The sequence below is a fragment of the Atheta coriaria genome, unplaced genomic scaffold (assembly GCF_025399875.1).
Source record: "Atheta coriaria isolate IRGN ID8LTWV9N9 unplaced genomic scaffold, Caltech_Dcor_3.1 hic_scaffold_6_pilon, whole genome shotgun sequence".
NCBI classification, from domain to species: Eukaryota; Metazoa; Arthropoda; class Insecta; order Coleoptera; family Staphylinidae; genus Dalotia; species Dalotia coriaria.
This window is the reverse complement of record NW_027045448.1, coordinates 11,332,161-11,359,562: the sequence shown is the minus strand read 5'-3', so window position 1 is coordinate 11,359,562 and position 27,402 is coordinate 11,332,161. Positions and strand designations below refer to the sequence as shown.

At 40.9% G+C, this 27,402-nt stretch overlaps 1 protein-coding gene across 8 annotated transcripts; it reads left to right on the top strand.

Moving 5' to 3' along the window:
* Positions 1 to 1,424: 1,424 nt before the first annotated feature.
* On the top strand, positions 1,425 to 27,314 carry Fhos (Formin homology 2 domain containing). Of its 8 annotated transcripts, XM_065306027.1 has the most exons (15): positions 1,425 to 1,988; positions 3,462 to 3,566; positions 3,917 to 4,100; positions 4,190 to 7,226; positions 7,283 to 7,322; positions 18,119 to 18,228; positions 22,339 to 22,397; positions 22,468 to 23,370; positions 23,430 to 24,490; positions 25,013 to 25,609; positions 25,664 to 25,878; positions 25,945 to 26,137; positions 26,202 to 26,478; positions 26,558 to 26,623; positions 26,802 to 27,314. In XM_065306027.1, exons 1-14 carry the CDS (start codon positions 1,968 to 1,970, stop codon positions 26,608 to 26,610), a joined length of 6,855 nt encoding a protein of 2,284 aa, XP_065162099.1. In that variant the 5' UTR covers positions 1,425 to 1,967; the 3' UTR covers positions 26,611 to 26,623; positions 26,802 to 27,314. The 8 variants fall into 8 exon arrangements, with proteins under 8 accessions (XP_065162099.1, XP_065162098.1, XP_065162097.1 ...); XM_065306026.1 differs by lacking the exon at positions 26,558 to 26,623; XM_065306025.1 differs by lacking the exon at positions 26,558 to 26,623 and having other exon boundaries at positions 26,793 to 27,314.
* The last annotated feature ends 88 nt before the right edge of the window (positions 27,315 to 27,402 follow it).

Below are 27,402 nucleotides of genomic sequence, written 5' to 3'. Positions count from 1 at the left end.
GCGCGCAGCGATTTCGCGCACCAATGACTCACATCGGCGGCGCTGACTGAATACAGTGATTCTGGAAGGACTGGATTATTTTTAATGGCCACCGCCACCGCTGCCGGCCGCAGCGATGATTGCGGCTGCGACGCCCGAAAGCGGCGGGTCGTGGGTGGACCTGATGCATCTCATGGCTAGACGACTCACAAAAAATATACTAGACGCGAAAATCACCTTGGCAAATCACCATTCCGCTAATAAATTTTAAATGACAAAAAAGTAACACAAAAGTTAAGTAATCTTCAAACGAAGATTTTTGCATTTCATTGAGCGTGATAATCATTAAGTAGCCGGCGCATATTTCTCAGATTACCTGAAATGGTGGGAGCGTCCTTTTATAGACACGCGCGACGTCGCGACTCTCGAGGCGCGCGTTCGTGCTAAGGCGGCGTCGCGACGCTTTCACGTGCGGGTTAGCTGCTCGGTACCATTAAATCTGTCATAAACGTCGAGCGCATATCAACATCACCTGGATAAGAATAAACCGCATGCAAGCCACAATGATCACAATAAACTCAAGAACAAGGCAACATCACACAAGAATCAAAGCTAAATGTTACTATTGCCTTAATCCTTAATCCTGTAATATACAAAAGAACATATTTTGAGTGGCGGGTGGCGTTTGATTAAAGTTAATGCTGCATTTAAGTGACTATTTATCAAGCTACTCAAGAGCGAAGTGAAAAGACGAATAAGAAAGAACATGAGGACAATGGTGCAGAACCTGAGCGACGAAAGTTATGGCATCGATTAGAATAAAAATGCTACTGAGTACATTCACGCCGCATGCTTGAATTTGTATCGCGGTTATTTTAAGCTTAGTAAAATAACTGCCACGAGCTTAAGTTCACTGCGAGTGCGCCACACTACGGTCGGCGGACAAACTAATAGAACACAGGAAACATTAAACTAGCTTCAATTTTTGTTCATAATATTAATTTTAGTAAATGGACGATAAAAATACAACTAAAATAGTTTTAAAATTTGACCTCCAGTGTACAGTGTATTTAACATTTTATAAGCAATTTCAGATTGTATGAGACTATAATTGTGAAACCATGATAAAAATTATTTTCCAAGATAGGTTAAGTTGTTATTGTTTATTTCCCAACTTGTGCTGACATCTATATGCAAATAGCTTAAAATATTTAAAGTTTAATATTTTAAACTTTCAGTAAACGTATTGAAATGCTTGTAGTATTATCCTAGTAGCAATTGGTAAAATAAAAGTAGATGTAAGTGCAGTGTCAGAAAGCGGTGGCGACTGAAAATGTTTCCCCAGCGACGTCCTGCTTTAAATAGTTTGCTCGGTTTCCGGTCGTCGCAGGTCGTGCGGACTCGCCATCACGACGCTCAGCGTCCGGACAACGACGCCGAGCGTCCTCAGGCTCGCTAAGCCCGCCGCCGCCACTGATTGCGCCCGTGCTCTGCGTCGGTAGTTGAGTCGTGTGCGCTTCTCGCGCTTCTCGGAGTAACCACCGATCACGACCCCTCAGTCATCACGCGTATCGTTCGCAAATCGTAAAAATAGCTCAACTGTAGATAGAACGTGCGTGAAATACAAGTGCAAGTGTAATGCCGAACTAATTAAATTGTTATGTGCGAATGAAACGCGAGCGACGAAAAGTGTTTAGTTTTTGTTTTCTGCGTGCGTGTTGCTAAAAGTTTTCCACTTGCGCGCGTGAACCCGACGCGAGTTCACAGCCGCCGTTTTCACTTTGGCATTGATTTTGAATTGATAAAAATAACGACGCAAGGGACATCGGCGACGATGACGCGCGAATGAACGCGGAAATAAATGAATTTCAGCGAGACAATCGCGGCGCGAGAAGGAAGTAAAATGTTGCAATAAATTTCGAATTATTTTCGTTTCGTTGTTATTCTGTGCGTGACCGCTACATCGGCCCAATCGTCCTTACATAAGGATGAGCGGATATCGCAGCTATGTGAGTAATAAAAATTGACGAAAATAAAATGTACACAAAACGATGCTTGCCAAAAACCCACAACCCGCAACCCACTGACATGTGTTATGAGCTCGTTTGGTCGAAATTGATTTGTTTAAAAACTTCCAAAAGTTTACGATCGCGAGACAAGCTGCGCTGCATTTTAATTTCCAGCAAGCGCAATTGTGAAATATCTCCCAAAACCAAAAATAGAATCAAAACTAAACATATTTCTCTACAAACATCGATATTTGCACGAAGAAATCAATCAGAACAAAACATTTATTGATTGTTAATCATGGTTAATGAATAGGTAGACAAACATAAACATACATATTTTGTGAGTAAACTTTACAAGTTCAAAAACACACACACGCGCCAATGTTTATAGACGAATATTGAAGAACACCGAGAATGTTTTTATAAATCTACACGTAATGTAATTCTATTTTCGTTGGGCAATTGAAGCGCGCTGGTGCTGCAATTGTTCTAAGCCTTCTTGGCCTTAATGCAACTGTTCACCAGCCTTTCAAACATCGCAGCAAATACACCAAACCAATTTTACTACCAATTTAATATTATTTTTAGCAAATTTAACCTAAATTTCATTATAAACAGTTAACAAATGCAAGAAAACATGAATGTTACTGCAAAATCTGAATTTATTATTGTTTTGATTACAATTAATCGAATTCCGCTGTGTACACGTGCCGCCGGCACGTGTAAGTATCTCAGAGTAATGTATGTCTCTAAGTTTGCTCCAGAATGCAGACGGGGATTGCCCTGGAAATCCATCTCAATATGTTGCTGCCGAAAAGTCGGCCGAGCGAAGAGAAATGCCTTATAAAACTGTCATGCCCACTTCCCCCTTGTCGCTAACGCCGCCGCCGCCATTCCAGCTTCGGGCAAAGCCCGCGCGCGTTATTTTTAAAATAAAAACCAAATGCCCGAATCAAAACGACTGGGTAGTGTGTTTTTTTGTTTGTTTCTCCAATGCGGATGACAATGTCGGCCGCTGAAGTACAACACCCACGATTCAAACCGTATAAGAGTACGTGTGAAAAAAATGCGCGTGGCAGAGCTTTAGCAGCTCATAATTAGTGCATCCGGTTTTATTCCGGTCTTCAGCAGCAGTGATTTAAAAATACAAATGTACAATAAAACCTTAACACGCACCAGACGTATAGTAATACTCGTACTTCTACACATATCGGTGATTAGAATTGACATTCACTTTACAGACATTAAACATTACAAAATAAATAAAGTCTGAGCGGAGAATAACAAAATTTTAGTGATAAAAAAATTATACAATACATTTGTGAATGATTGCGCATACATTACAAAAATTACTGAAAGCTTAACTCATTCAATGACCCTACCGGCTTACGAGTCATAAAAAAAGCAAATGAATAACATAGTAGACGTCCTGTTCGCAGATGCACTTTACATGAATCAAAAATTTAATTTTAGGTGCCGTGGAATAAAAGCTCGTCATCCAGCGGTGGTGCACCGGCCGCGTCGACGTCGGCGAGTAATTATGCGCACAAAAAGGACAACACAACTACAGCCAACAAGGTAATCCCTTTCTGCGCGACTAGACGAAGCTAGACATTTCTCGAAACTCCCAAGCGACGAGTGCGAAAATCGCAGACTAAGCTCACACTGTGTCGCCGTCTTGGCGATGCACCACACATCGCACACACAAAACGTTCCAGTTACTAGTTAATACTACAAACCATCTGTGTGTGAATGTGTGTATAAATGTGTTGGGTCTAAATTTATCCCCAAGTTGGTCGCAGCGTTTAGTTGGACACTGCACACTGCTGGCGCTCTCGCCGCGGTGCAATGCACGTTCGGCGATTACGTTCGCACCGACTCATTATTTCATCTATGCTCATCTTCTATGTATGAATGTGTATTTTCAGTATGAATCCACATACTCCAAGTCGCGGCCCGATGCCAAAACCAAGCCAGCCAGCGACAAATCGCCGACGGCGTCGTCGTCCAGCAGCGCGGCATCGCCGTTGGAAACTAAATACAGTACTAAAACCACAGCGACTGCGACTTCGACGTACACCGCCAGCGAACCGAGCTATCAGCGATTATATGGTGAGGCCAAGTTCCAATTCCAATCAATTGGCTACGTTTTACAACCGACCTTAAAATATTAACGTGTTTTTTCGTGCGATTGCTTTCAGATTCAACAAGAAGTGACTTGACCAACCGAGTGAAGTCACCGGTTGAGAAGAAAGAAAACCATCCACCAGTGTCTTACCGTCCGATAATACGAACACCAGGGACAAGATCCCGTGATCCTAGCCCTGTTTTGGACCGTGAAAAACCTTCAACTGACAGTAGTTATAATTTCAATCGACTTTACCCGCGACCTTATACTGGGGCAAGATCTATGAGTCGTGAACGCACGGATTCGGTATCATCTACCAGCTCAACCACGATTCCCAAATATACTGGACGATCCTCCTTGAATAAAGATGATTATTCGCCAAAATCATATCTTGGACGTACATCCAGAAATTCCTCTAGAGAAGATTTATCTTTGGCTAAGTATAAACCACCGGAAACCAAACAGGATCTTCTGACATCTAGATTTAAGTCTAAAGAGGACTTAAGTACCAAGTACAAATCTCCGACAAGCTCAACTACGTCTTCTACGTCTTCCGCCAGAGAATTGGGAAAGTACCAAACACCTTCCCGTGCTCCTTCAAGAGAAGACCTATCTTCTAAAGGACCTCAAAAGTTCATCACAAGTAGATTTTTACCTAAAAATTCTATAGAGAAAAGTCACACTGCCTATCTTAGAACTTCAACTGCCAGAACTAGTGAGGTGAGCAGAAAGAATCGGGAGCTCTTAAATGCTCTGAGTGCAAGTGCCCATAGTGACAAATCTACATCTGCTAGTAGTAGATCTGTTAGCAGGTGTTCCTCGGTTGCTCCTGAAGAAATTAAACCGAAAATTACACCTGTGAAAATTGAACCACCAAAGGTACAGCCTCAAACTAAAAAGTATGAAATTGAAACAGTATCCGTGGTTACAAGAAGCACTTCCCCAAATCCTCCAAGTCAATCTTCATACTTGAGAACCAGAAGGTCTGACTTGGCCAGAATTATAGAAAAACAAATTAGTCGACCCAAAGATCGAGGTGAAATGGTAGACAAGTCAATTCAATCAGACAGAATGGATGATACCACTAAATCATCGAGATTTTCTGGTGCGTCTAGAATAAGTGCTGCACCGTGGTCATCATTTTTAGATTTGAAATACTCCAGTCCCAATACTTCCAGTAGTGAAATGCCCAATACTGAAGCAACTGATTATAAAAAAGATACGAAAGTGATCTCCAGAAATAACTCATCAAAATGTATTAGTAGATCATCGTCTAAATCGGATTTACGTAGGAGTCGATCAACTTCTTCACAAAGTGACTCTAGTCAAGCAAGCCCAAGTCCCAAATCTAAGGCAACACCACCAAAAACTGTAAAGTTACCTCCAAGTGAGAAAACTGACGGGCCATCTATGCTACATTCTCTAAATACTCCAAATAAAGATTTCCGCAAGTCAGTATTAAATATGAATCCGGAAAAGTTGACCAAACGTAGTAATAGTGTAACTTCCGATTCGGATGCCGCCGAGGATCAAAAATCAAAGTTACCACAGCGCGTTACAAGTAGTGCTGAACGTGGTAGAAGATCTGAAAGTTCTTCCTCTGAAAGATCATCCAGTTCAAAAAGTTCTGATGATGAAACAAAACTTCATTCTATAAGATTAGTAAGCCCAGATGCTACATCTGCTATATTATCATCTGCAGATGAGTTATCTTTAGATAAACCTAAGATAAAAGTCAAAGGTGAGAAAGATCACGAAGCTAAATCTTTTCTCATGCGTGCTCTGGCTCCAGTTACAAACTTCTTCAAAGTTAAAGGAAATGATGCCCATGAAGGAAAATCTCATGAAAGTTCCGATAGAACTTCTAAAAACATTCCCGATCTGGTATTCTCTAATACTTCAACCAATTCTGAAGAAAAACGTCCCATTTTACGACAAATCAAAGCAGAAGATCGCACATGGTGGTTTGAAGATTCAGGTGAAGAAACATCGTCACCGAATGGCAGCAAATTAAAAATTCTACGTCAAGTAGAATCTGGTGAATTGGCTTGGTGGCTCGATGATAAATCTGAAGTCCCACAAGGAGTTGAAGTTATACCAGCTACTAGTTTTGGTGAAGACGGCGTAACAGAAGACGGACGTTTGATATATAAACTACGAAATGATTCAGAAGATCACTCCTGGTTTCTGGATTCTAGTTCAGACGCAACAGATAAGAATATTTCGGACATTCCGCGTAGTCTTTCCGATGAACATGAACACCGTTCATTGAAATTAATCCAACAAGTAGATTCAAAAGAAAAAAGTTGGTGGTTAGAAGATGACCCCAAGAGTAATTCTGCAAGTAATTCTAGTAAACCAAAAGTGCACAGAATTCAACATGTTCAATCAGGTGAACGTGCATGGTGGTTGGATGATAGTATTGAAGTCCCTGATGGTGTTATGGTGTACCCTGCCACCAGTACTGATGAAAAAGGTGTAATGAAAAATGGCAAGATAATTTATAAACTGAGAAAAACCGAATCTACTGAATTAGAGTGGTGGTTAAGCAGTGATTCATATAAATCAAGTTCTTACAGTGCCCCACACTCAAACCAATCAAAACAAAATGGTTCCTTGGATGCTTTAGAACCAGAATTTCTACAAAAATATAAAATACGTCATATTGACTCCGGGGAAAGAGCTTGGTGGATGTGTAGTAATGAAAATATTAACGAAGCGGGCAATCATAATTGGAAAACAACTCCAGCCGATGATGGTAATGACGAATTTGATCCAGGCGAGGTACCACTTGGTGATAGAGCAAGCCCTGAAGGTTTAGAAACACCTAGAGAAGATAACGAAGCAGGAAGAATGAGTCCCTACGACAATGTGCCCTGTTCAAATAGTTATAGTACAAAACAAAAACGAAGAAATTCTAAAGCTGGAATGTTTATATCAAAACATACAAATATTGATGATATTCTCGGAGGGTCTTCACAACTAATGAGTCCACTTATTGATAGAATATTCAACTATCAAACTTCTTCAAGTACAGAATGTGATGAAATCGATGCAAGTCAAGTGAAAATTCACGAAGGTCTTCCAAAGAAAAATATCACACATAAAACGTAAGATATTTCCGAAATTAATGCAGAAATATATTTATTATTTATGTTATTTATAGTGATGGACGGTATGCCACATCAAAGGACTATAATTCTCGGGTAAGTTATTTTTTAAATTATTTTCTGTTACGGATGTAGATGTGGATTTTGATACTTAAATACTTAAAAAACTTGGAAAGAAAGTACGGAAGTGTAACAAATGCGCTTTTCCGAACGCGCATCAAAAATATAACCAGCTGAAATAGCAGTGCGGTAGTAGGTTGCAACTGTTACGACTTTTAAATTAGCGCCCGGCGTTAAATTTTGGCAGGCGCCGAAAAGTCGGCAAGAAAATTTGAAAATTCAAATAGTAAAACGAAACGAAAATAAACACAAGCACAAAACTCGAAAGAAAATCGCACGAAATAGGTTAAGCCACACTTCCTGGTAGTACAATAACAAAACACAGAGTGTACTAATAAACAGATAAACCACAAACAATTCTCCAAATCTCAAGAGATTAACTAAAAGAGTTATGCGTATCATGCGGTATAAAAGTAATAAGAGCATGCGGTTTGTTGTGCAATAGCACAACTGGGTTGCCGATGCGCCGAATTTGCATTCGAGCTCCCGAAAATCATTGCCCCCAAATCCTAATTGATGATGTCAGTTGTCTTTAATGTTTAATACCAAAGCCTAATGACTTTCTCAGCTGTCGCACAAAGCGCGAGAATTTATTATTGACATAAATTATTTAATCTCGCGCCGTTGGGAATACAAGATGATAATGTAATTATTTACTCATTCGCTACCGTTAGTCGTAAATGTTCATTATGCAATTTACTTAATAAAATACATTAATTAATTCGCGCCGCAGTAGATAATATAATAAATCGAACTAAACGATGACATCCTCACGTATTAAAGCGATATTGTTGACATTGGAAATGCGTGGCGTGCGTATTTATCGCAAATCGATAAAATATTACTGCGGTGCAATTATATTTATGATTTTACCTGAGTGACTGAGTTATTCATGACTAGCGGTCGTAAACGTGTTTAGTTGGGAGTTTCTATTTGTAGAGGCTGAAGATACGAGCACTTACTCATATTTTCTTGGCTCTTGTTTCACCATGCTTACCGTGCTTACGATCCGACCACGCACATTTGTCGATTTTACTGCGCCAACGAACGTTGTGGCAAGCAGTGGCGAGAGCGTTCAGGTGGTTTTCAGCACGATCAGGTGTTTCTGGAGTTTGTTTCATTCTCCACTGCTGCGCTGCCTTCACATCAAGCATTGAAACTGAACTTGAAAGCGTTTATCATTTTTATCCAGCCGCTGAGCGCACCCAAATGCACCAGTTCTTAGTTTCAAGCTTACGTGAGCTTAATTATACAGTATGTCCGCAGTGGTCAAGGATATTTCATTATAACAATGTGAAATAAAAACAAGCAACGAAAAAAACAAATCGATAAAACACATTGCTACTGCGTGTGCTTGTTTAAATTTATCACGCGTGTTAAAAAAATATCAATAGTTTTAAATGAAATAATGACGAATGTTAATATTATTATCGATAAACAAATTATTTGTTCAATTTGTTATTTTAATGAATAATTATGATTTTTGTATGTTTGCTGTGAGCATAGTATATTTTGTGATTGTATTTTGCTCGGTGCATCTTGTCCTAAGGTACAAGATGCTTTTTGTGCGCTGGCGGACTCTTGGAAGACCTGCTCGCGGGACAAGTCCAGCAGCAACGGCGTCGTCGCCGTTGCCTTGTTCCGGCGCACCGTCTCGACCGACGTTCACGTTTAAACGCGAGGTTCGCGTCGGTTGGCGTTCAGTTTCGTCGCGCTTACCTCAACGGCAAGTTGTGCCCGCTCCTCCGGCATTCTCACCTTCCTTTCGTTCGTCTCTCACCGTGCGCGCGAGTGTCCATTGCAACACAAAGCTCCATTATCCCCTGAAAAAACAAAACAGAACAAGGTATAAATTATTTGCATGTAACAAAATAATTCGTTAATGTACGCGTAGAAATATTTACTTTCAAAAGTGTTATTAATTTTTTGTCCCTTATTGTAATACCGCGAAAGTAAAATTTAATTAGCTGGTTGCTTGTTAATTTTAAGCGTTTGAAACGGTGACATTCGAGTGAGCCTTTTGAAAACCTGATAAATTTTGCTACACCGTTGTGTAATTCCTAATTAAATTTGCTAGTTGCCAAGCTCGGTTCAACTCAACTCAAATAAAAGTTTATCAACTCTTTGTGCCGGTTAAATTGACCGCACTGATCGAAGTCGCGCCCGCCGAACAATTGCGCGACATATCAATCCTTTTTAAAATGACAATGGCCTGTCTCTTGCTTCATTTCGTATTTCAATTCCCGCTGCACGTGCATTAACGAAGTTCTGATGACATGGAACGCATTGTTTTGACCATTCTTCTTACAGCTCGATTGGAATTAAATAACGAGCCCTTTGCGCGTGAAAAGTGTACGCGTAGTAAAAAAGTTTCCGTTTTGTACAATGTGAGAAAATGTCTCTGACATGCCGGGTGCAGTACTTGAACGACATCGACCCGTTCGCGTACACGACCAACTTTCCGGATCCGGCGCGCCCGCCACAGCACACGTTCAGCGTCACCTTGCCGCTCGTCAACCAGCTGTCGGCCATACACCGCCTGCTACAGTCTCCGCATAGGGTGAGTACACCACGTACACTTGCCGCTGGAGGAGAGACAACAAGTCCGAACGGCCGAAGAAAAGCAACAGGTTTTTCTCGTAATCAGCTGCGCCGCACTGTGCTAAGTGCCAGTTAGCAGCGCGGCTCAAGTTGCGTGTGCGTAGAGGACTTAAGTGCGTTCCGAACAGATTTTCAAACGCGCGCGCTGGCTGCAATTGCAGTTGCGCTTGCGTGATTATTTATTGTTTAATAAGTGATATAATTCCGAACGCGGAATGTGGGTTACCGGTTAGGATAGAATTTGCAGCGCAAGTTAGGAGTTAAGCACGCTTAACACGTTGTGCAACTCGTAATTAATTCGCGACGCCGGCTTGCCGCGCATGATGCCATGCCACAACTTAAATTTCATGAATGGTTTGGTAGTTGCGGAATTCCGATGAAATGTTACGTGCCCTCGGTGTTTCCTTATGGCCCACCAGCTGATGGCGGTAGGTCAGGTTTGGGGCATACCTGTGTGCTGGGTGGGGTCGTTTTTTCATTGAGTAGAAAATTATTTGGAGGCGATTGCACGGCCAAACGATTATCATTCCGATGCGGTTAGATACCTAAACATCGAGATCGCTATCGGTCTCCGATTCGGACAAAGCAGACAATGGCAAACAATGCGAACCGAAGAGCTCGCCAGACGGTCGCCGCGATTTAATAAACACCATAAACGTTGCCACTTTGTTACCGCAGCGCAACAAAGTCGAGAAAATTAAAGCCAAAGTAAACTTGAGCGAGTTTTAAAGTTAAGCGCGACAGATGCGCGCAATGCGTTCGGATCAAAGTTCGCTTCGTGGAAGTTGCGTTTCGTTCGGCCGTTCGGGCGTTCGAGCATTCGGGGCCGCTTGTTCTTGCCTTTCGATCGCAGATTGCGGCTCGAAGGATTTGAATTTCATCGTTTGGCCGCTGGGTCGTTTACAAGCAATGTGCGCACACAAACGATGCTTTTATTCGCGCATAGGTAAACGACTGCGCGCGGTGCCTAGAGTACATACGCTTAAGTGCGCGGGGCAGCCGCAGAGAGCTTCGAAACAGGATTCCGTAAATTGGCATTGAGATTGAATCGAAACTGCTCGGCTGGACGCTCCGACTGACCGACCGACCGACCAACCCGGCGAGTGCGCTCGACTACGCACTTGAGCATGTTGCACCGGCGAAGTGTACTCAGGAAAATGAGCACCAAAAATAAACGAAAATCAACAAGATGCACGCCGCTCGAGTGTTTTTCTTCGCGTCGTACAATCGACAAGAAATCATTGAACGAATTTCGCAAACCGGTGTCGTCGAATTGTTTGCCACTCGGAGAATTTCTCGGTAAAAAGGCAACCGCAATGTTGTTTTTTTCGCGGAAAGTCCAGCGTCGTTTGAAGTCGTAATATTTTCCACTTTGGGAGTACATGATGCGCAACTATTACATCTTGCGTGTGCGCTCCGCATAAAGACCCGTCTCGTTTATTTTATTTTATTTGCACGGACGCAGTTGACTTTCCTGGCCGGAGTCGGCTTGTTTCATTCGAAATCCGGCGGACGCATGAATGGTTTTCTTTCTTTTCCGCTGGTCCGCGGCTTTTTCCACTCCGGTCGCTTAATGACAAAATGACATGACCGTCGTCGTGCCGGATCGTTTGGTTTGTCATGATCGCGTCGCCACTCATCATCGCAATCACAATCAATCAGTCATCGCGTCCGCTCGTGCACGCCGCGCGCCAGCAAACAAAACAACATTGTGTTTCGACGACTCTTCTTCTTCTTCTTCACCTCTCCGCGCAGCCTCCTTCGATGGCGGAGTGCGATTCGAAGAGTCATTAATTGTCTAAGTACTTTATGATCATGCGGCTCCGGAGTGCGCGCTAACCACGGCCCTCTTCTCTTCAACCTCTTTCGTAATGAAATAAAGAAAACAAAACAATAACTATATAGGTACGCGCGCTGACTGCCATTATATATGATCTTGTACTCTCTTACTAAAATAACAACTGTAAAGTTCATTGTTAATGCTTAGCTTTTTTGCACTAGTCAAACATAATTCTCATAATTCGCACGGAATTTTGTTGGAATTGTTTCAGTGCTCAAATTGAATTGCCGTGGCATTAGCGGATCGTAATTAACCCGAATTTCAAAGCGCAGATTGGAGCGTTATCTGATGTGTTTTCCATGAACAACAACACTTGACACTCTGCGTGAGATTCGCAGCAAATCTTGGAATTTCAAGATTTCAGTAATGCTGCTTTTAACATATTACCTACGTTGTATTAGCCTGAGAAATGCGATGGAATGCATTGCTTATCAATGCGCGGAGATGCTCAATGGAATTCCAACCGAGAGGTGAATTCTAACGCCTTCGTTTTGCTCTCTTTTATCGCCATATTCAAAGCAACTCTAAACTTTAAAAACAATTACCTACAGTTTGGTTCACGTAGCTTAAACAATTTGTCAGTGGGAGTTGAACAGTTGAAGATATACTTGAATTTCAAACATACTGTATGGCGAAAAGAAGCGCATGAGATAACTAGATAGATTTCCTATTCGTATGAATTTTCAACGGTGTGTGCTCGCTTCGAAAGCCAGTGATATCGCATTGTAACGAGCCGCGCACAAACGAGCAACACGAGCGGGAGTAAGAGGACTCATGCTGGCCAACTAAAGTCAAAGTCAAAGCCAAAGTCTCGCGTACTCCTCCAACGAACTGCTAAGAAAGCACACACAAAAGATACGAAACGGATGCACCTCGCCATTCACACACAAACTCACACTTAGCTGGCACTAGTAGGCTTCTTAGACGCACGTGTATTGGTGACTTTCTCACGACCTAACTTAACTACTCCACTTTGAATAATAGCATTCGGAATAAATTCATTCAGAGGTCGGCGTTGGGGCCGCTACGTATGTTATGTATTTCTTTCTACCAGTTCGTAATGAAGAATAACGCGTTGTGCTGATGATCTAGGAGTAGAATTACTCGTTACTCCTACAACTGACTATTCGAAATTTCAGCGCTTCTTAATCTTGACTTGACTTCTGAGTATCTGACGTGCGGATATTTAATTACGCGTGCACCACAGGTTGGAAAGCAGTGGTTTGAAGACATAGAAGAATGAAAATTATTTTATGTTTCCTTGTGATTCTCGAATAGTGAATTGCCGCAGATATAACACACGCTGATAAAGCGAATGAGAATGCATAATTGAGCATTGTGTCTTCCACCTACGTGTTCCAACAGCATAAAAGTACCACTCACGCCGAATTCCAGTTGACACCGTTGGATACTATAATTTAAGATTGTTGATGCTGGAATTTTTTCCACGGAATTTTCAATTGGAAATATATTATATCACAGTTGAAATTGATTTAAAAGACGATATAATGAAGTCGATTCATGCTCAATCTATCACAATATTCATGCGAGCTTTAACAATCAAAGAAAACGTTTTCGGCGATAGTGTATGTGATTATTTTGATTAATATTTGACAAGGAGCAGAATCTTATCAACACATTTTAACATTTATCGAATGACGGCCGATTCATTTTCCTGTAATTGTTTTTTGTATTGAATATCAGCGTAATTCCTCAAAAATATGATTGCAAAACAACGACGTCCGTTTACTGACGTTCACTCACAACACAAAGTCGAATTTCGTCATTTGATCATTTGGCCATGTTCGACGGGGTTCGACGTACTGTACCAGCGGGCAAACAATCGCCAATCGCAACAAGCGCGTAAAACCGAATGCACACCATGAGAATCAAATGCTCGCTTCACCGACTCAACAATAATTCAACGATTCTCCGACCAATTCTAACGCAACCGGCAGTTAGTGTTCATTGTTTGGAGGAACATTTCGTTTTCAAGTTGCTTTTTATATGTTACGCTTTATATAATAACAATCACGCAGGTTATAAATGATAAATCACAATGTTAGTATAAATACTTTGTATAATTAAAATTTACCAATTTAGTACAACGCAGAAAACAAGATCAGCGTGGAGGCGTCGGTTATTTATAAACTTCAAGTTTAATTCGATTAAATCGTTTCATGTTCCGCGTATGGCCGACACGGGTACACGTGCAATGTCATAAATCCAATTTTACTTTATTGAATTATAATAATATCGTTGAATCTCGCTAACTTGCAGCGTAATAATAATAATATACTGTTTAATTCGTAAGAATAATAATGAATTAATTATATATTTCGTAATGACTCATAATGATCGCAATAATTTTTAAATGTTGAAAGCGGAGCGTGTTGTGGCTCTCATGGAATATTTACGAAGACATTGTGAGTCGCGGGCAAGAGACATAAATGAGGATAATTACAGCGACGGTGAGGCTGCAGGTGAAGAAGCACTTGGAGCGGTGCAGACGATTAGGAGATTATTTAGCGATGAGTATTAAGCGATTTCGAGTGTTTAAACAACGCAATTTTGAAAAATTCCGCATTTTTTACATTTCATTTTATAGACAATGAACTTCTGCAAGCAATTTTTTGATTTATTATATTGTCGTTTGACAAAACCTTTGTGAGCAACTCCGGACGCGCAAGCGAAATACTCGTAAGCTCAAACTCATAAGCTATTTTTAATTAAGGCCATTATGTCAGCCGATACAAAAACTGAATTTCTCACACTCGGCCCGCAGTGCTACACATATTTACGATAACAGCCCATCTATCCATCTCGCACCGCGTGTAATTAAATTCAGTTATACACGGTTATTACTTTACACCAAATTTGATTTCGTACGCGCTCTCTTCACGCGTGCAACGGCGAAATACCCAGAAGGAGAGAAGGTCGCAACATACACAAACACGAGTAAAACACGATTATTACGCTAAGTACGGCCGATAATGTGGGTACTTTCGAGCACTCTCCGGGCAAACACAACACAACAAACAATTGCAGAATTAATCATTATAAAAAATCTGTTGTGGGTCCATGTGGGATGTAACATCAACATCAGAGTGTATACAGTATACATATAAAGTATAACATAACACTGTAGGTATGCTCAAGTTAATTAAATAAAAGAATTTTATGTTTCTTCACTTTATAGTTAATAACTCGTAGAAATCATGCCTGTTGTGTTTATACCTTCTTGGCGCGTACCTACTCTTCTGCGCGTCGTTCTGCGATAGTGACCTTAGACCTTCGACGTGGGTCACTTGGCAGACTACAATAGAGCGTCGTTCACGGTAACCTGAGCAAAATCGCCAAAGAGAGACGCCGTGTGCGCCCGGAACATTGAAAGAGAAGATGAAACGCAGGCGAAACGAAAGTTATATAAGAAATAGACACTGGCGACGCAAAATTAACAAGGAAAATCGAAATAAAAAAGGCTTAGTAGCGTGTCTTTAGTCATGGGAGTAGAGCTTTCGAGTTGTAAGCCCGTATGCCACTATGCGTCATGCGGCTGGTTGCAGATTTCGCGATAGACATCGTGTAAAAATGCAGCGTCCATTTTGTTCTCTCTCTGTTCAATAAAACAACAAAAAAAGAGCTTAATATGGCTTATCTTGAGCAACATTACTTAAACTACGATGCCGAATAATAGCCGAAGGCTGTGAAGAAGACGCTTGCTCCATTTTTGTTTCAATGCGATCGCAAACAAAAGAAAACCACAGCGCGATGTTGCTCGCTGTGCGCGCAATTGCAATTTAGCGATAAACCATTTTCTAATGCGGCGCGATCGGTGCGGCTCGTTGCACGTAAATGACAACCGCAACAAAAATGCGTAAACAAAGAAATTGCTCGGTGCCGCATGCCACGCGAACGAAACGAAAATGATAAATTAGGTCGTGCCCAGCGCGGCACACACACACACACATTATTACGCTAAGCTCAGCTTCGCTATATTCATCTAATAAATGTACTGGGGCACAATGCGCTCGCACCGAACGGACACAATTTCATTGCCCGCGAAGTGTGTTGGAGGAGGCGAAGGAGGTGAAACTAGCGTGCGCGTACCTGGCGCACTTGGTTGTCTCGTACTTTGTTTGCTCATTAAATTTATACGTATTTTATCATGTACTGAGGCTGAGAACGTTTTTGTTCGACGAAAACAAAGCCAACCAACTCAAAAATAGGTTAGTCGAGTAGACAACCTGGCAGCAAATTAACCGCAAAAATACATAATCGTAATTTACATTTTCATTATCTTAAAAATATTTAATCTGTTTAATTTTTTTAATGATGCAGTTTTTTGCACGCAGGAAGTCATTAAAAGATGCGTCAACGCATAAATTATCCCTATAAAAACAGATAATAACTTTTAAAACTCGTTCGCTGACTGATAAATTGAAATGTAGGCCATCGCCAAGTGCAACACCCCGTCCCCAAGCCCATGTCCTGCGCTTGTCATGCCATCGTGTTCTAGTTTAGCATCGATTTCAGCCGCGATCGATTTCGAAATTAAAATTAGGTCCGTGCTGCTTTACACTCGGCGTCATCGGTCTAAAAACGAGTACTTAATGTTTAATTTTAACTCAAACTTTACTAAAGTAACGAACTACACTATAAAGCTTGTCTGAAACAGGGAAGTAGCAATTTCATGCTACAAATCGATCTGTAAGCATGTGTATAACCAGCTTCCAGCAGCGACTAACATCCATGTTACGCAGATTGCTAATAATCTTCAACACTACTTACATCATCATCTTTTGCTAATCTTACAATTTACTACGACAAAAAATGATATTTTGATTCGTCGTGGTGCTCAAATCATGTATAAATTCACATATGAATATGCGTATAGGTTAATTTATGTTTTATTATTGGCAAGCGCAGGATATTTACTAACTTATTCGTAAAATCTTGTTTAACCTTGCTCGTGGCCAGTCCAATAACCAAAGAACGCATTCCGGTCGCGTATCTTCGCATCTCTAGTTTATAGTTTATTATTCCTGCAGACAAAATATTGTAGATATAAATACATAGTTTTATATCTAGTCTGTAGTAGACAGAGCGGACAGACTTGGATTTGGATTGTCTATGAACTCAGGAAGCCTGAGAACGCGATCGTGACTTTTTTCACAGCGTCTTTGTGTGTCCGTCGAGCACGACGCTTTTTTTGCTGCTTTCGATCCGTTTAGCATCGATTGAAATTGAAAGATCAACGTTCCGAGACTTGCATCTTATATTATCTCTTCTTTACAACTACAAAGTTTATTTTTTTATTGTTTTACCATGAGGAGCGGTAATGTTATTAATAAATTCCAGCCGTATGCAAATGTGGAATGTATGATCGATGTTAATATTGACTGTGACATAATCATAAACGTTCCAGATTTAATAATAGGTCTGATTTTTCTGATCATGCGATGGGTGTTCGAATGTTTCGTTTCACGCCTTTTGTGAGAGCGCCCGCCACACTATGTGTCTCATTGAAAATGTCGAACGAATCGCGAATGGAAGTCCGCAAATGGTTGTTGGTTATGCAACAATGCCCGATTGCACTGTTGCTGGCTGTAACACGGAATCAGATGAACAACACGCGCCCACATGATACAATGCAAACCATTTTACAATCAAAATCAAATAATCTAAACTCTTGCAGCAAAAGCAGAGCAATCATTAGATGTAGACCAAAACAAACATAACCTATTTTTATACCTATATTCGATATGCAAGCGAGTTTAAGAGTTTAATCACTCAATCACCTGTTACCTACGCATCCATTTATTTATAATAGAAGATGTGGTAAGAAGATGTATGAATCTTTGAGATATATTAAAAAATAACGCATTGTGCTGCACGCTCGTCATAGACTCACGCGTACATACATGCCGTGTGATTTATTGCCATAATTACCAGGGCCGCAGCTAGTGCTGCCCCGTATTCCAATTTATTTCACGTTTTATTATCGCTCCGAAGCGGTTGAATTTAAATGTAAATTTCGTAGCAAACCGAACTTGGAGATTCGTAACGCGGTTGAACTATTAAATGGATTCACACAAATGTGTTGCAAGTTAAATTCGGAACTTCCAGCAGCACGATCAGGCATCAAGACGAGGCAGCTTAATTATACGAAATTATGTCATTAAGCATCATTAGAATAAACTTGTGTTCGGTTTGATTTGTTTATTCTTTTGATTTGCTTGCTCCTCAGTGCGTTACTCGGGTGTCGCTGTACATCTGCGATTCTCTTTTTTTTTCGTTGATTATGTTTTAAATTTGTTTTCGGTTCCAGTTGGACGATGCCGCGCTACAGCTGTATAAAGATGGCGACTATGGCTCCTATCTGGATCTGGACGCCTCGATCAGCGAGCAGCAGGAGGAATTCGAAGGCTTTCACACGAAGTGAGTACAAGAGTAAAACTTTCATTGTGCGCGCTCATTGTGTGATTAAAAACGCGCTGCTTTACATAACTTTAATTCCGTGCATTTTTGTCATGGGTGAGTTCGTTCGGCGGCTCATTCCACGCGTCGCGAGTTGCTTTATTACACCAATATCTAGAAAGGTCATTAGACAAGGTCTCGCCGCAAGAGTCCGGGCGCTACCGCCGCGCGTTTGTTAACGTGTCTAATGTTGTTATTATTATTATTAAACGGGCCATACAATAATTCATAATTAATGCGCTCGCCGTGCACTTCTTGTACATTCCGAACACACTCACACGCACACATCTACACACAACGCCTATTGTTAATTGCGTGCGGACAAGTACGAATTATGCGGCGAAGGACAATCGACGAAAATTGAATGGAACATAAATAATGCTAGATAATCGTATTATTGAATTGGTTTCCTGCTTCCAAATGATAAACATTAAATTAACGCCCGCCGACCAACGATCAACAACTCGAGGTAAGCGCCATCTGTTCACACGCTTGTGAACTTTTTTGCTACGCGGCTACCCAACGCACAAAAGCTCAAAAAACATAACCTACTTGCAATATTTTCGGATTCTAGTTAATGTATCTTGCACTCTGACACCTTTCTGTGTTTGTGTGTCGATGTTTAAGGCGACGTGTCCGCCGAGTGCAGGGATTGTCGGATGAAATATGAGTTGGCGTTTAATAATAGTCGCCTCGGATTCTCGACTTTTCCTAGTTTTCTTGCGGCGTGCTCCTTTTCGTTCGGCGTGGTTTTTGGTTTAGGCGGTGATGCCGCAACGCTAACGAATTTTGTAAAGCTATGAGAAACGTGCCGCGGCGAGTGCTCCAAATTGGCGCTATTTTCGTCAACTTTTTAAACATTACACAATATCGCTCATCGTTGCCGTAATCTGAGGATTTCGGGCACGCACTAATTATCCGGAACAATGGACACGATTAACTAACTTGGACACTTAAGCTAAATTTAAATATTTGTAAATCGCAAACATTAAAAGACTATTAAGTCGAGCAACACTTACGCTTGTCACTTTTTGTTTTCTTTTCCTCATTTTATTTAATTACGAAAAGTTGTTAATTGTACAAGTATTAGGTTAGAAAACGATTAGTTTTTTCTCATTTTATTTGACGACTTGTAGATTATTTTTTAATGTGTTTATGTAATAATACCGGTCGAGACGGTTGGATGCGTGCCACGTTTTAAAAATATGCGTTTTCGTAAAAACACGGTGCGTATTGCAAAATTTTTTTGTTGTGGCAAGCCAGTCGCGCAAATTCTCGCGAGCTTCAGTAGACAAACGGTAGGCAAACGAATTCGACACGCAACTTTTCGTGCAGCAAAAGGGCTCATAATTGCCGACAAACGATCAAATTGAAAACGTGATTTTCGCTGGAAGTTTAATGCAAGTGAACGATTATCTCGACTGTACGACGAAATGGGATATTTACTTAGTGATCTTGTTGCATACTCACGGTAAGAATTATTAAATTTCAAAATTTATGATGCATAAAATTAAAAATGCGTTGTGCAAAAAAATTAACGAAGATAGTAAATGTTAGATTCTTCACGTGCACATTTTTTCGTAAGTGATGAAAGATTTTTAATTATCGCGTATTCCGTCGTCCAGAGTAAAAGAAAAATGTGCTCACGTTTCGTTTTCAAAGCGTCGACCGCACCGGCAGAAAAAGTGAAATTGTCTTCATTAGACATGCATTTAGCATTTGCGCATTACACATTCTTGCGATACTCCTCGCATTACTAACGTCGGAGCTCGGGTTCCTTGTGGTAATAGTTGCGCTTGCGTGCGCTTTGATGCAACGTGCTTTTCATCGCAATTAACGATGACGGGCGAAGGCGACGCGAGACGAGACGCTAAATGTAAAATGTGCGTTCAACGAGTTCAATTGATGCGCGAATTTCGCGAAATCTGCATTTTTAAATAGCAAGAAATGCGAACGATGTCGGGAAACGAAGAAACAAATACTGAATTGCATTATATTGCTCGCATTCTCTCACAAGAAATGAGAAATGAGCTGATTTATGAGCAAACATTGCAAAGTTACTCGCGCCTATTATTTGTCATTGGGAAGATAAATCAACGCGCAATCATCGCTCGTAAATTGCGCGATTTAATTTCAAAGTGACAAAAGAAGTGAAATCTTTGTAATTATGTGCACATAATACACGCTTTACTTTAGTATATTTTTTATCTATAACTTAATTTATCGTAGCCATAACAATATTTATTTATTTTTTGTTGAATAAAAAGTTCAAAGATATTTTACGATGTTAAATTTTAAACATAAAAATAAAATATCCGCCCAAAATCTATATAAATTATAAAAACAGCACGACACCGACGTTTATTATTATAAATTGCTCTGTATTTTCGAATGCACAGAGTTATTTTCTCGCATCGTGATGAAATGTGAAAATCACCACTTGGCAAAACGTGAATCATCCAAGGCTGCAGGGAATATAATTATTTTTGTCACCGGGTTGGCTTTCAAGTTTTTCCGACAATTAGACACACGTAATATCAAAGTGCAACAAAATACTCGAAGCAATTAGTTGGCTTTTAATCAAATTTTTTCTTTGTCTGTCTAAACATTTAGATATATTTTGAGGACTTTGCAACAGTATTATGATTGACAGATACTTGACATTATCACCTGAAGAACAGGTTGTCATTGGTGATCAAGTGCATCAAATTTACATTCCGCTACTGTGTACTTTTGATTTACTTTTTAAAACTCCTGATATGTTTACATAGCGTGTTTAGCTAACACACACACTACTTAGCTAGGCCCATATAAAGATAAATAATTTTCGTGTGTGTGCACAATACGAGCTCACCGCGGCCGTCATCTGTTCTATGCCAAGCAGGGCCATTCTTCTTCGCGGTTCGCATCTTCTGCGGCAAGTTTGTAGCGACCTGCCACATCTTGCGTACGCGACGTGGATAACGGATTGGGAATGTGGGTCCCTCGGATTCGTGTCACCCGCCGCGGCGCGGTCAAACCGCCGCTGATACTACTGGCAGGGGCCGCGGCGGTGTGCGTCGCCGACAACGTCGATCTTTCGATCAGAGTGTAAACCGCGCGCGTCGACGAGACTCCGGGGTCTCGCACAACACCTGTTGCTCGGGCTTCTCTTCCGCGTGCGCGTTTTATTTCAAGTGCGACAAGTGACTACCCGGCTTGATTGAGTTCAATTAACATTGAATCAACGTCAATAAATTAATTAGAAACAATCGGTTTGATTATGCGCTCGTCTTCTGCTGTGTTAGAATATCATAATGGGTATTACCGACCCAAGCGAAGGTTGTTCAAGTGAAGAAGTATCAGATACATTGTCAGAGTGGTTAAATTCGCTGAATGCAAGATCAGAAGCTTTGTGGTTGCACCATCAGGAGGGTTCGTGTTGTTCATCGTACGATGATTCGAGTAGCAGCGGCGTGAGCGATGTCAATTCGCTCGAATTCGCTTCGTCGCAGAGCGAGTGCGGGTCAGGCAGCATCTGCAGCTCGAGCGGGTCGAGCGCGTCGATCGCGCGGTGTAAATCACTCGAAGACGTCGCTCACCCGGCTGCGATCGACGGAGATAAGCGGGAGCGCGACGCGCGACTGCCGACCGAATGCAGGTCTATAGCGCACCGCGACTCCGAGTTGCTCGTAGCCTTGACCGAGAACTGCGCGCTGGGACCGGTGTGTTACTTCTGCAGGTACAACAAGAGATGAAGACGAAGACCGAAGACGATCACTATACATATACAGATCGATACACTATAACTTGAACTCACGACTTGAACACGCGAGCAGACAATTCTCACATTCGTTAAGCGCGCCGCATCCGACGGAAGGATTAACTTTTAATTGATCGTAACCGTCCTTCCGTTTAAAAATGTTTGTATGCGAGTGTCGCCGCGCAAAGTGTCGCTTTGCGTCGGCGAAAAGTGAAAGTCGAAATTGAAACTCAATTGCAAGCTTTGCATGCATAATATCGCGATCGCCATTACACATTCTAGACATTCTAGAGATGCGGTCGATCAATAATTTATGTTTTGTTTTGCAGCAAAAAGAACTCGATCGTGCTTCGAACCCAATTGTCGGTACGAGTGCATACGATAATCGGTAAGTTTCATCGACAAAACGCCAAATTTATTGATGCTATTTTATCTTGTATTATTTTTATTCGAAATAGAAAAACTTCTAAATTCTGAGGGTAGAGAATTGCGGCGCGCGTTATTCTCGCTCAAGCAAATCTTTCAAGAGGATAAAGATCTGGTACACGAGTTCGTTCAGAACGATGGACTCGCCTGCCTCATCAAAGTCGGCTCCGAGGCTGATCAGAACTATCAGAATTACATTCTGCGTGCGTTGGGTCAGGTCATGCTCTACGTTGACGGTATGAACGGAGTAATGGAACACAACGAAACCGTCCAATGGTTATACACACTCATCTCTTCGAAGTTTCGCCTCGTCGTTAAAACCGCACTCAAATTGTTGCTCGTTTTCGTCGAGTACACCGATAACAATTGCATGTTGTTAATTCGTGCGGTGCACACTGTCGATTCGGCGCAGGGATTATTAGCGTGGAATAACATAATGACCCGTCTCAAAGACTTCGACTCGGCCGATACTGAACTGTTAATTTATGCAACCACTTTGATCAACAAGTGTTTGAATGGTGTCCCGGATCAGGACACGTATTATGACCAAACCGATGCGTTGGAAGAACAAGGCATCGAAAATATTATTCAGAGATACATGTCGAAACCCGGAACAGATTTGGATCTGTTGCAACAGTTTCAGATTTACGAGGCGGTTTTGCAATATGAAGATGGTGAAGATAAAACAACTTCCATTAAACACCTAGACGAAACTATTAGGAAAACCCTTAGAAGTCGCAAGTCTTTAGTGGATTCATCAGAGAGAAGAAAAAGTCGACGACATTCAACTGGTAACACTCCTTTGCATCATCAAAAGAAACCTTTGAAGGAGATTAATGTTGATGATGACGATGACGAGTCGTCTTCAAGTTCGCAATCCTCAAATGGCATGAATCATAACGCCCTTAATGGATCATATAAAGATCCTCATAAAGGTAAACTTTAAATTATAATTGCAAAAATTATTTTATGTATAATAATATTGTTTTAATAGTGAACGACGCTGGGGTAACACCTGCTCTACGCAGACGTCTTGAACGAGCTGAACGTCAACGAAGTTTCCTCAAAGAGCAGCAAGAAAATGCTAGGCTTATCAGCGGTGTTATTAACAAAGCAGATGAAATTAACTCCAATGGCAATTACACCAACGGTCTTCAACAACGTCTTTCCAATGGTAATAGTGTTCTAAATAGAAATTCACGAAAAGATCTGACTCCGTTTATGAACGCTGTTAATAAACTGGATACTGAAGAATCTGCGTTGACTAAACAACCATGGATCATGTACGAAAAGGAGCGTGATAGTTGCGAAGACACGAACGGCAACGAATCTGTCCCGAACAACAACGAAAACGAGCGTAACTTTGTGTTGTTGAAATTGAAGAAAGAAAACACCGTCAAGGATTTAACACAAAAGCTCGTTAACCAGAATATTATCCTTCATAGTCCACCAGCTGAGGATAACAAACTCTCTTGTATGGAAGGCATGACTGGTCTGATAAACAAAGCCAAAGAGGGATTGGCCAAATCCAAATCCCAATCTGTTGTGAAGAGTCCTACGAATGAAACAGCAACTCCCATTGGTACTCCAAAACCTGCTGAAGTGAAGAAATCCGAAAATGAGTTACGTTGGGAGGAATTAATCGCCAATATTAACCGACCACTGAATTTATGCGATATTGACTTCACTGATTTAGCAGAAGATGATGAAACTGATATATTGGCACCGGTTCATGTGGCTAATGGGGTACCACCACCCCCACCACCAATTGATTTATGTGGTAATGCGCCTCCACCACCACCACGAGTTTGCATACCACCTCCAGTACCGAATGCTCCAATGTATAATATGAGATCTAAACAAAGTGAGACAAAAATTCCTATCAAAAAGAACAAGAAGACCGTGAAGCTATTTTGGCGTGAGGTGCGTGAAGATCCAGTATCAACGATGAAGCTAAAAACAGGTTACATCTGGGATGAGCTGAATCCTGTCGCGGTGGACACTCAGAAGTTGGAGCATTTGTTCGAATCTAGAGCCAAAGACTTGATTAGCAAGGTAAATTTCCATATTATTTTTGAACCTTTAAAATATACTGATTTCATTAAATTCATTCATTTACTAATTTTATCGCGTTAAATGAAAATTGTATAATCGCTGTTGTTCATTCTTTTTTGGCAATTCTGTCTCCTCTTTCGCGTGCGCCCATAAATCGAGCAGGAGGTGAGTCTTTCGTTATGATGGCGTTTTAATGTTTTTTGTATTGTTTTTTAAACAAGTCTTTTTGTTTACTACAAACAAACGCAAATACAAAAGGAAATTCACAATTTTTATCAAACAAATGAATACAATACAACATGAACACGAGTTAAATTGCATGAAATTGTTCATCTGTTTTGGCACAACTAGCATGCTATTTTAATTTTATGATTGTAACGTCCATGTTGTAGACCGTAAATGTTTGATGTCGAATTTTAGATTACATGACAACTGTTACCAGATTATGCGCATTGTTTTACTATCAATGTTTAATGTATGTGTGTAATGAGAAAAAAAATTGACTTGATGTTTAAATTATAGAAACAACAAGAGATTAACAAGAACAAAGAGATAATAGTGCTCGATCCGAAGCGGTCCAACGCAATCAACATTGGTATGACTAAATTGCCTCCACCACGGTCCATCAAAACCGCCATTTTGAAAATGGACGCCACAATTATGAATCGCGAAGGCATCGAAAAACTACTTACAATGTTGCCAACTGATGAGGAACGCACTAAAATTCAGGAAGCCCAAACCGTCAATCCGGAAATTCCTTTGGGAAGCGCCGAACAATTTCTGCTTACCTTATCATCGATTTCCGAACTTCCGGCTAGATTGAAGTTGTGGGCATTCAAATTGGATTTTGAAAACATCGAACGTGAAATTGCTGAGCCATTGATGGACCTCAAGCAAGGTTTTGAAATATTACGAGCGAATAAGACCTTCAGAGCTATTCTGGGAACATTGCTCTCAATAGGCAATTTTTTGAACGGCAACGAAGTGAAGGGTTTTCAAATCGAGTATTTGTCGAAGGTACCTGAAGTCAAGGACACGGTGCACAAGCATTCACTGCTGCACCATTTGTGTCACATCGTAATGGAGAAGTTTCCGGATGCCAGCGATCTTTATTCAGAGGTATTAAATAAAACTAAGGTAGAAAAACAGGAAATCTGATTTTCTCTGTTTCAGATTGGTGCAACAACGAGAGCTTCGAAAATAGACTACGATGAGTTGACGCAAAATATTCACAAACTCGAGGCAGACTGTAAGGCCTCTTGGGATCACTTGAAGCTGATAGCGAAACACGATGGTTTGACGATGAAAACGAAGATGTCGGAATTCCTGGCCGACTGCGCAGAGCGCATCATTCTTTTGGGCATTATACATCGACGAGTTCTCAACAGGTTTGTGATGATTTTACAAACTCCGTACTCTAACAGAATTTCTAATAAATGCAAATGTATACGTAGGTTTCATCGATTTTTGCTTTGGCTCGGGATTCCATTAAGCCAGATCTCCGATACGAAGCCGAGTGAGTTCTGTCGCATTGTCTCCGAATTCGCTCTGGAGTATCGCACCACGCGCGAACGCGTCCTGCAGCAGTTGGAGAAGAAGGCGAATCACAGAGAGAGAAACAAGACACGTGGAAAAATGATCACAGAGGTAATAATTAAATTACTATTTTTGTATACATATTCCTTTAAAACATAAACTTGTACTATTATAGACTCCAAAGTTCAGATCCAAAGAGGACAAAGCAGATGCCGAACTACGACAGTTGTTGGGTAGTGACTATTCGGACATGGAGAGTCTCCAAGGCACGCTGCCATTGCGTCGACACAAAAAAGATGCGAACCGCTCGTTCATGGGCACGCTCAATGGGCATTTAACAGACGGCGACGACGAGATACTTGAGAGTTTGGTCAAAACCGCAACAAAGACACCGTCAACGAGAACAGCGCCTAGGGAAAGAAAACGCACGCGGCACGCGGATAGAAAATCTCGTAAGTTGCTAATAATGCTTTTCAAAAAACGCTATATTGGTGATGGTCGTCTATTGTATTCGTATATTTAAATATTTAGTTAAACGATCGAGAACGAGAGAGAATCCTTTCGGTCATCGCGATTCTCCTTAAATACGAAATGCTGGTATGTGTAGTTTTGGTGTGAATCGATTTAGAGTTGTTTTTGCATGGTAGAATTATTTATGTATATAGCGTATAAAGTAAATGTTTTCGTTTGTTGCTGCGTTTAAAGAACGCTTGTCGATAGTGTTTGCTACTAACCTTGATAACGAATTGAGATGGTATCGATGCATATTTTTCAGTGCGGCGTACGTTGAAGAACGGCCTGACCGAAGAGGAGAAGAAGCACCTGTCCGCGTATATCAAAGGCTACTCTTTTGCTGGATGATCAACGGCAACACTCACTTATTAATTAATAATTTGTTCTTGTTACTAGATACTTATCAATTTCACTACTCTATCACAACCGAAGTGCGCGCAGCAACCTCACCGACGCGGGTAAACGCGCGAAAGTATGACACGTGCGCGCGCGCATTGTGTGTTAACTCGAGATGAATTGGTACCCCTGCGTGCACTTCGGAGGTTTTCGTTAAATAATTTATTATGATAATGTGATACGAACCAATGCTATTGTACGAGCAAACTGCGTTTTTCTTTATACTATTTTATTGCCTAAGATGTCTCGACTACTTACAACCTATCTAGGTATAGTGTTTGTTTATATTTTCGGCGGTTGTACACTAAAAATTAATAATATTGATATGAATGTGACTAGTTTCACTTCCGAATAGAATAAACATTACTGTTGTTACTGATGTTTTGTTTCTTACCTAGACAACCCAATGTACCAAAACTTTAATAATTCTTTTTGTGGTCAAAACAGTGTAAAAATGATTATAAACA

Coding starts and splice junctions, on each gene's coding strand:
- Fhos (XM_065306025.1), top strand. CDS start 1,968: ATGAGCGGATATCGCAGCTAT. Junction 7,227..7,282: donor AAAAATATCACACATAAAAC/GTAAGATATTTC, acceptor TGTTATTTATAG/TGATGGACGGTATGCCACAT. Junction 25,879..25,944: donor CATCGACGAGTTCTCAACAG/GTTTGTGATGAT, acceptor ATGTATACGTAG/GTTTCATCGATTTTTGCTTT.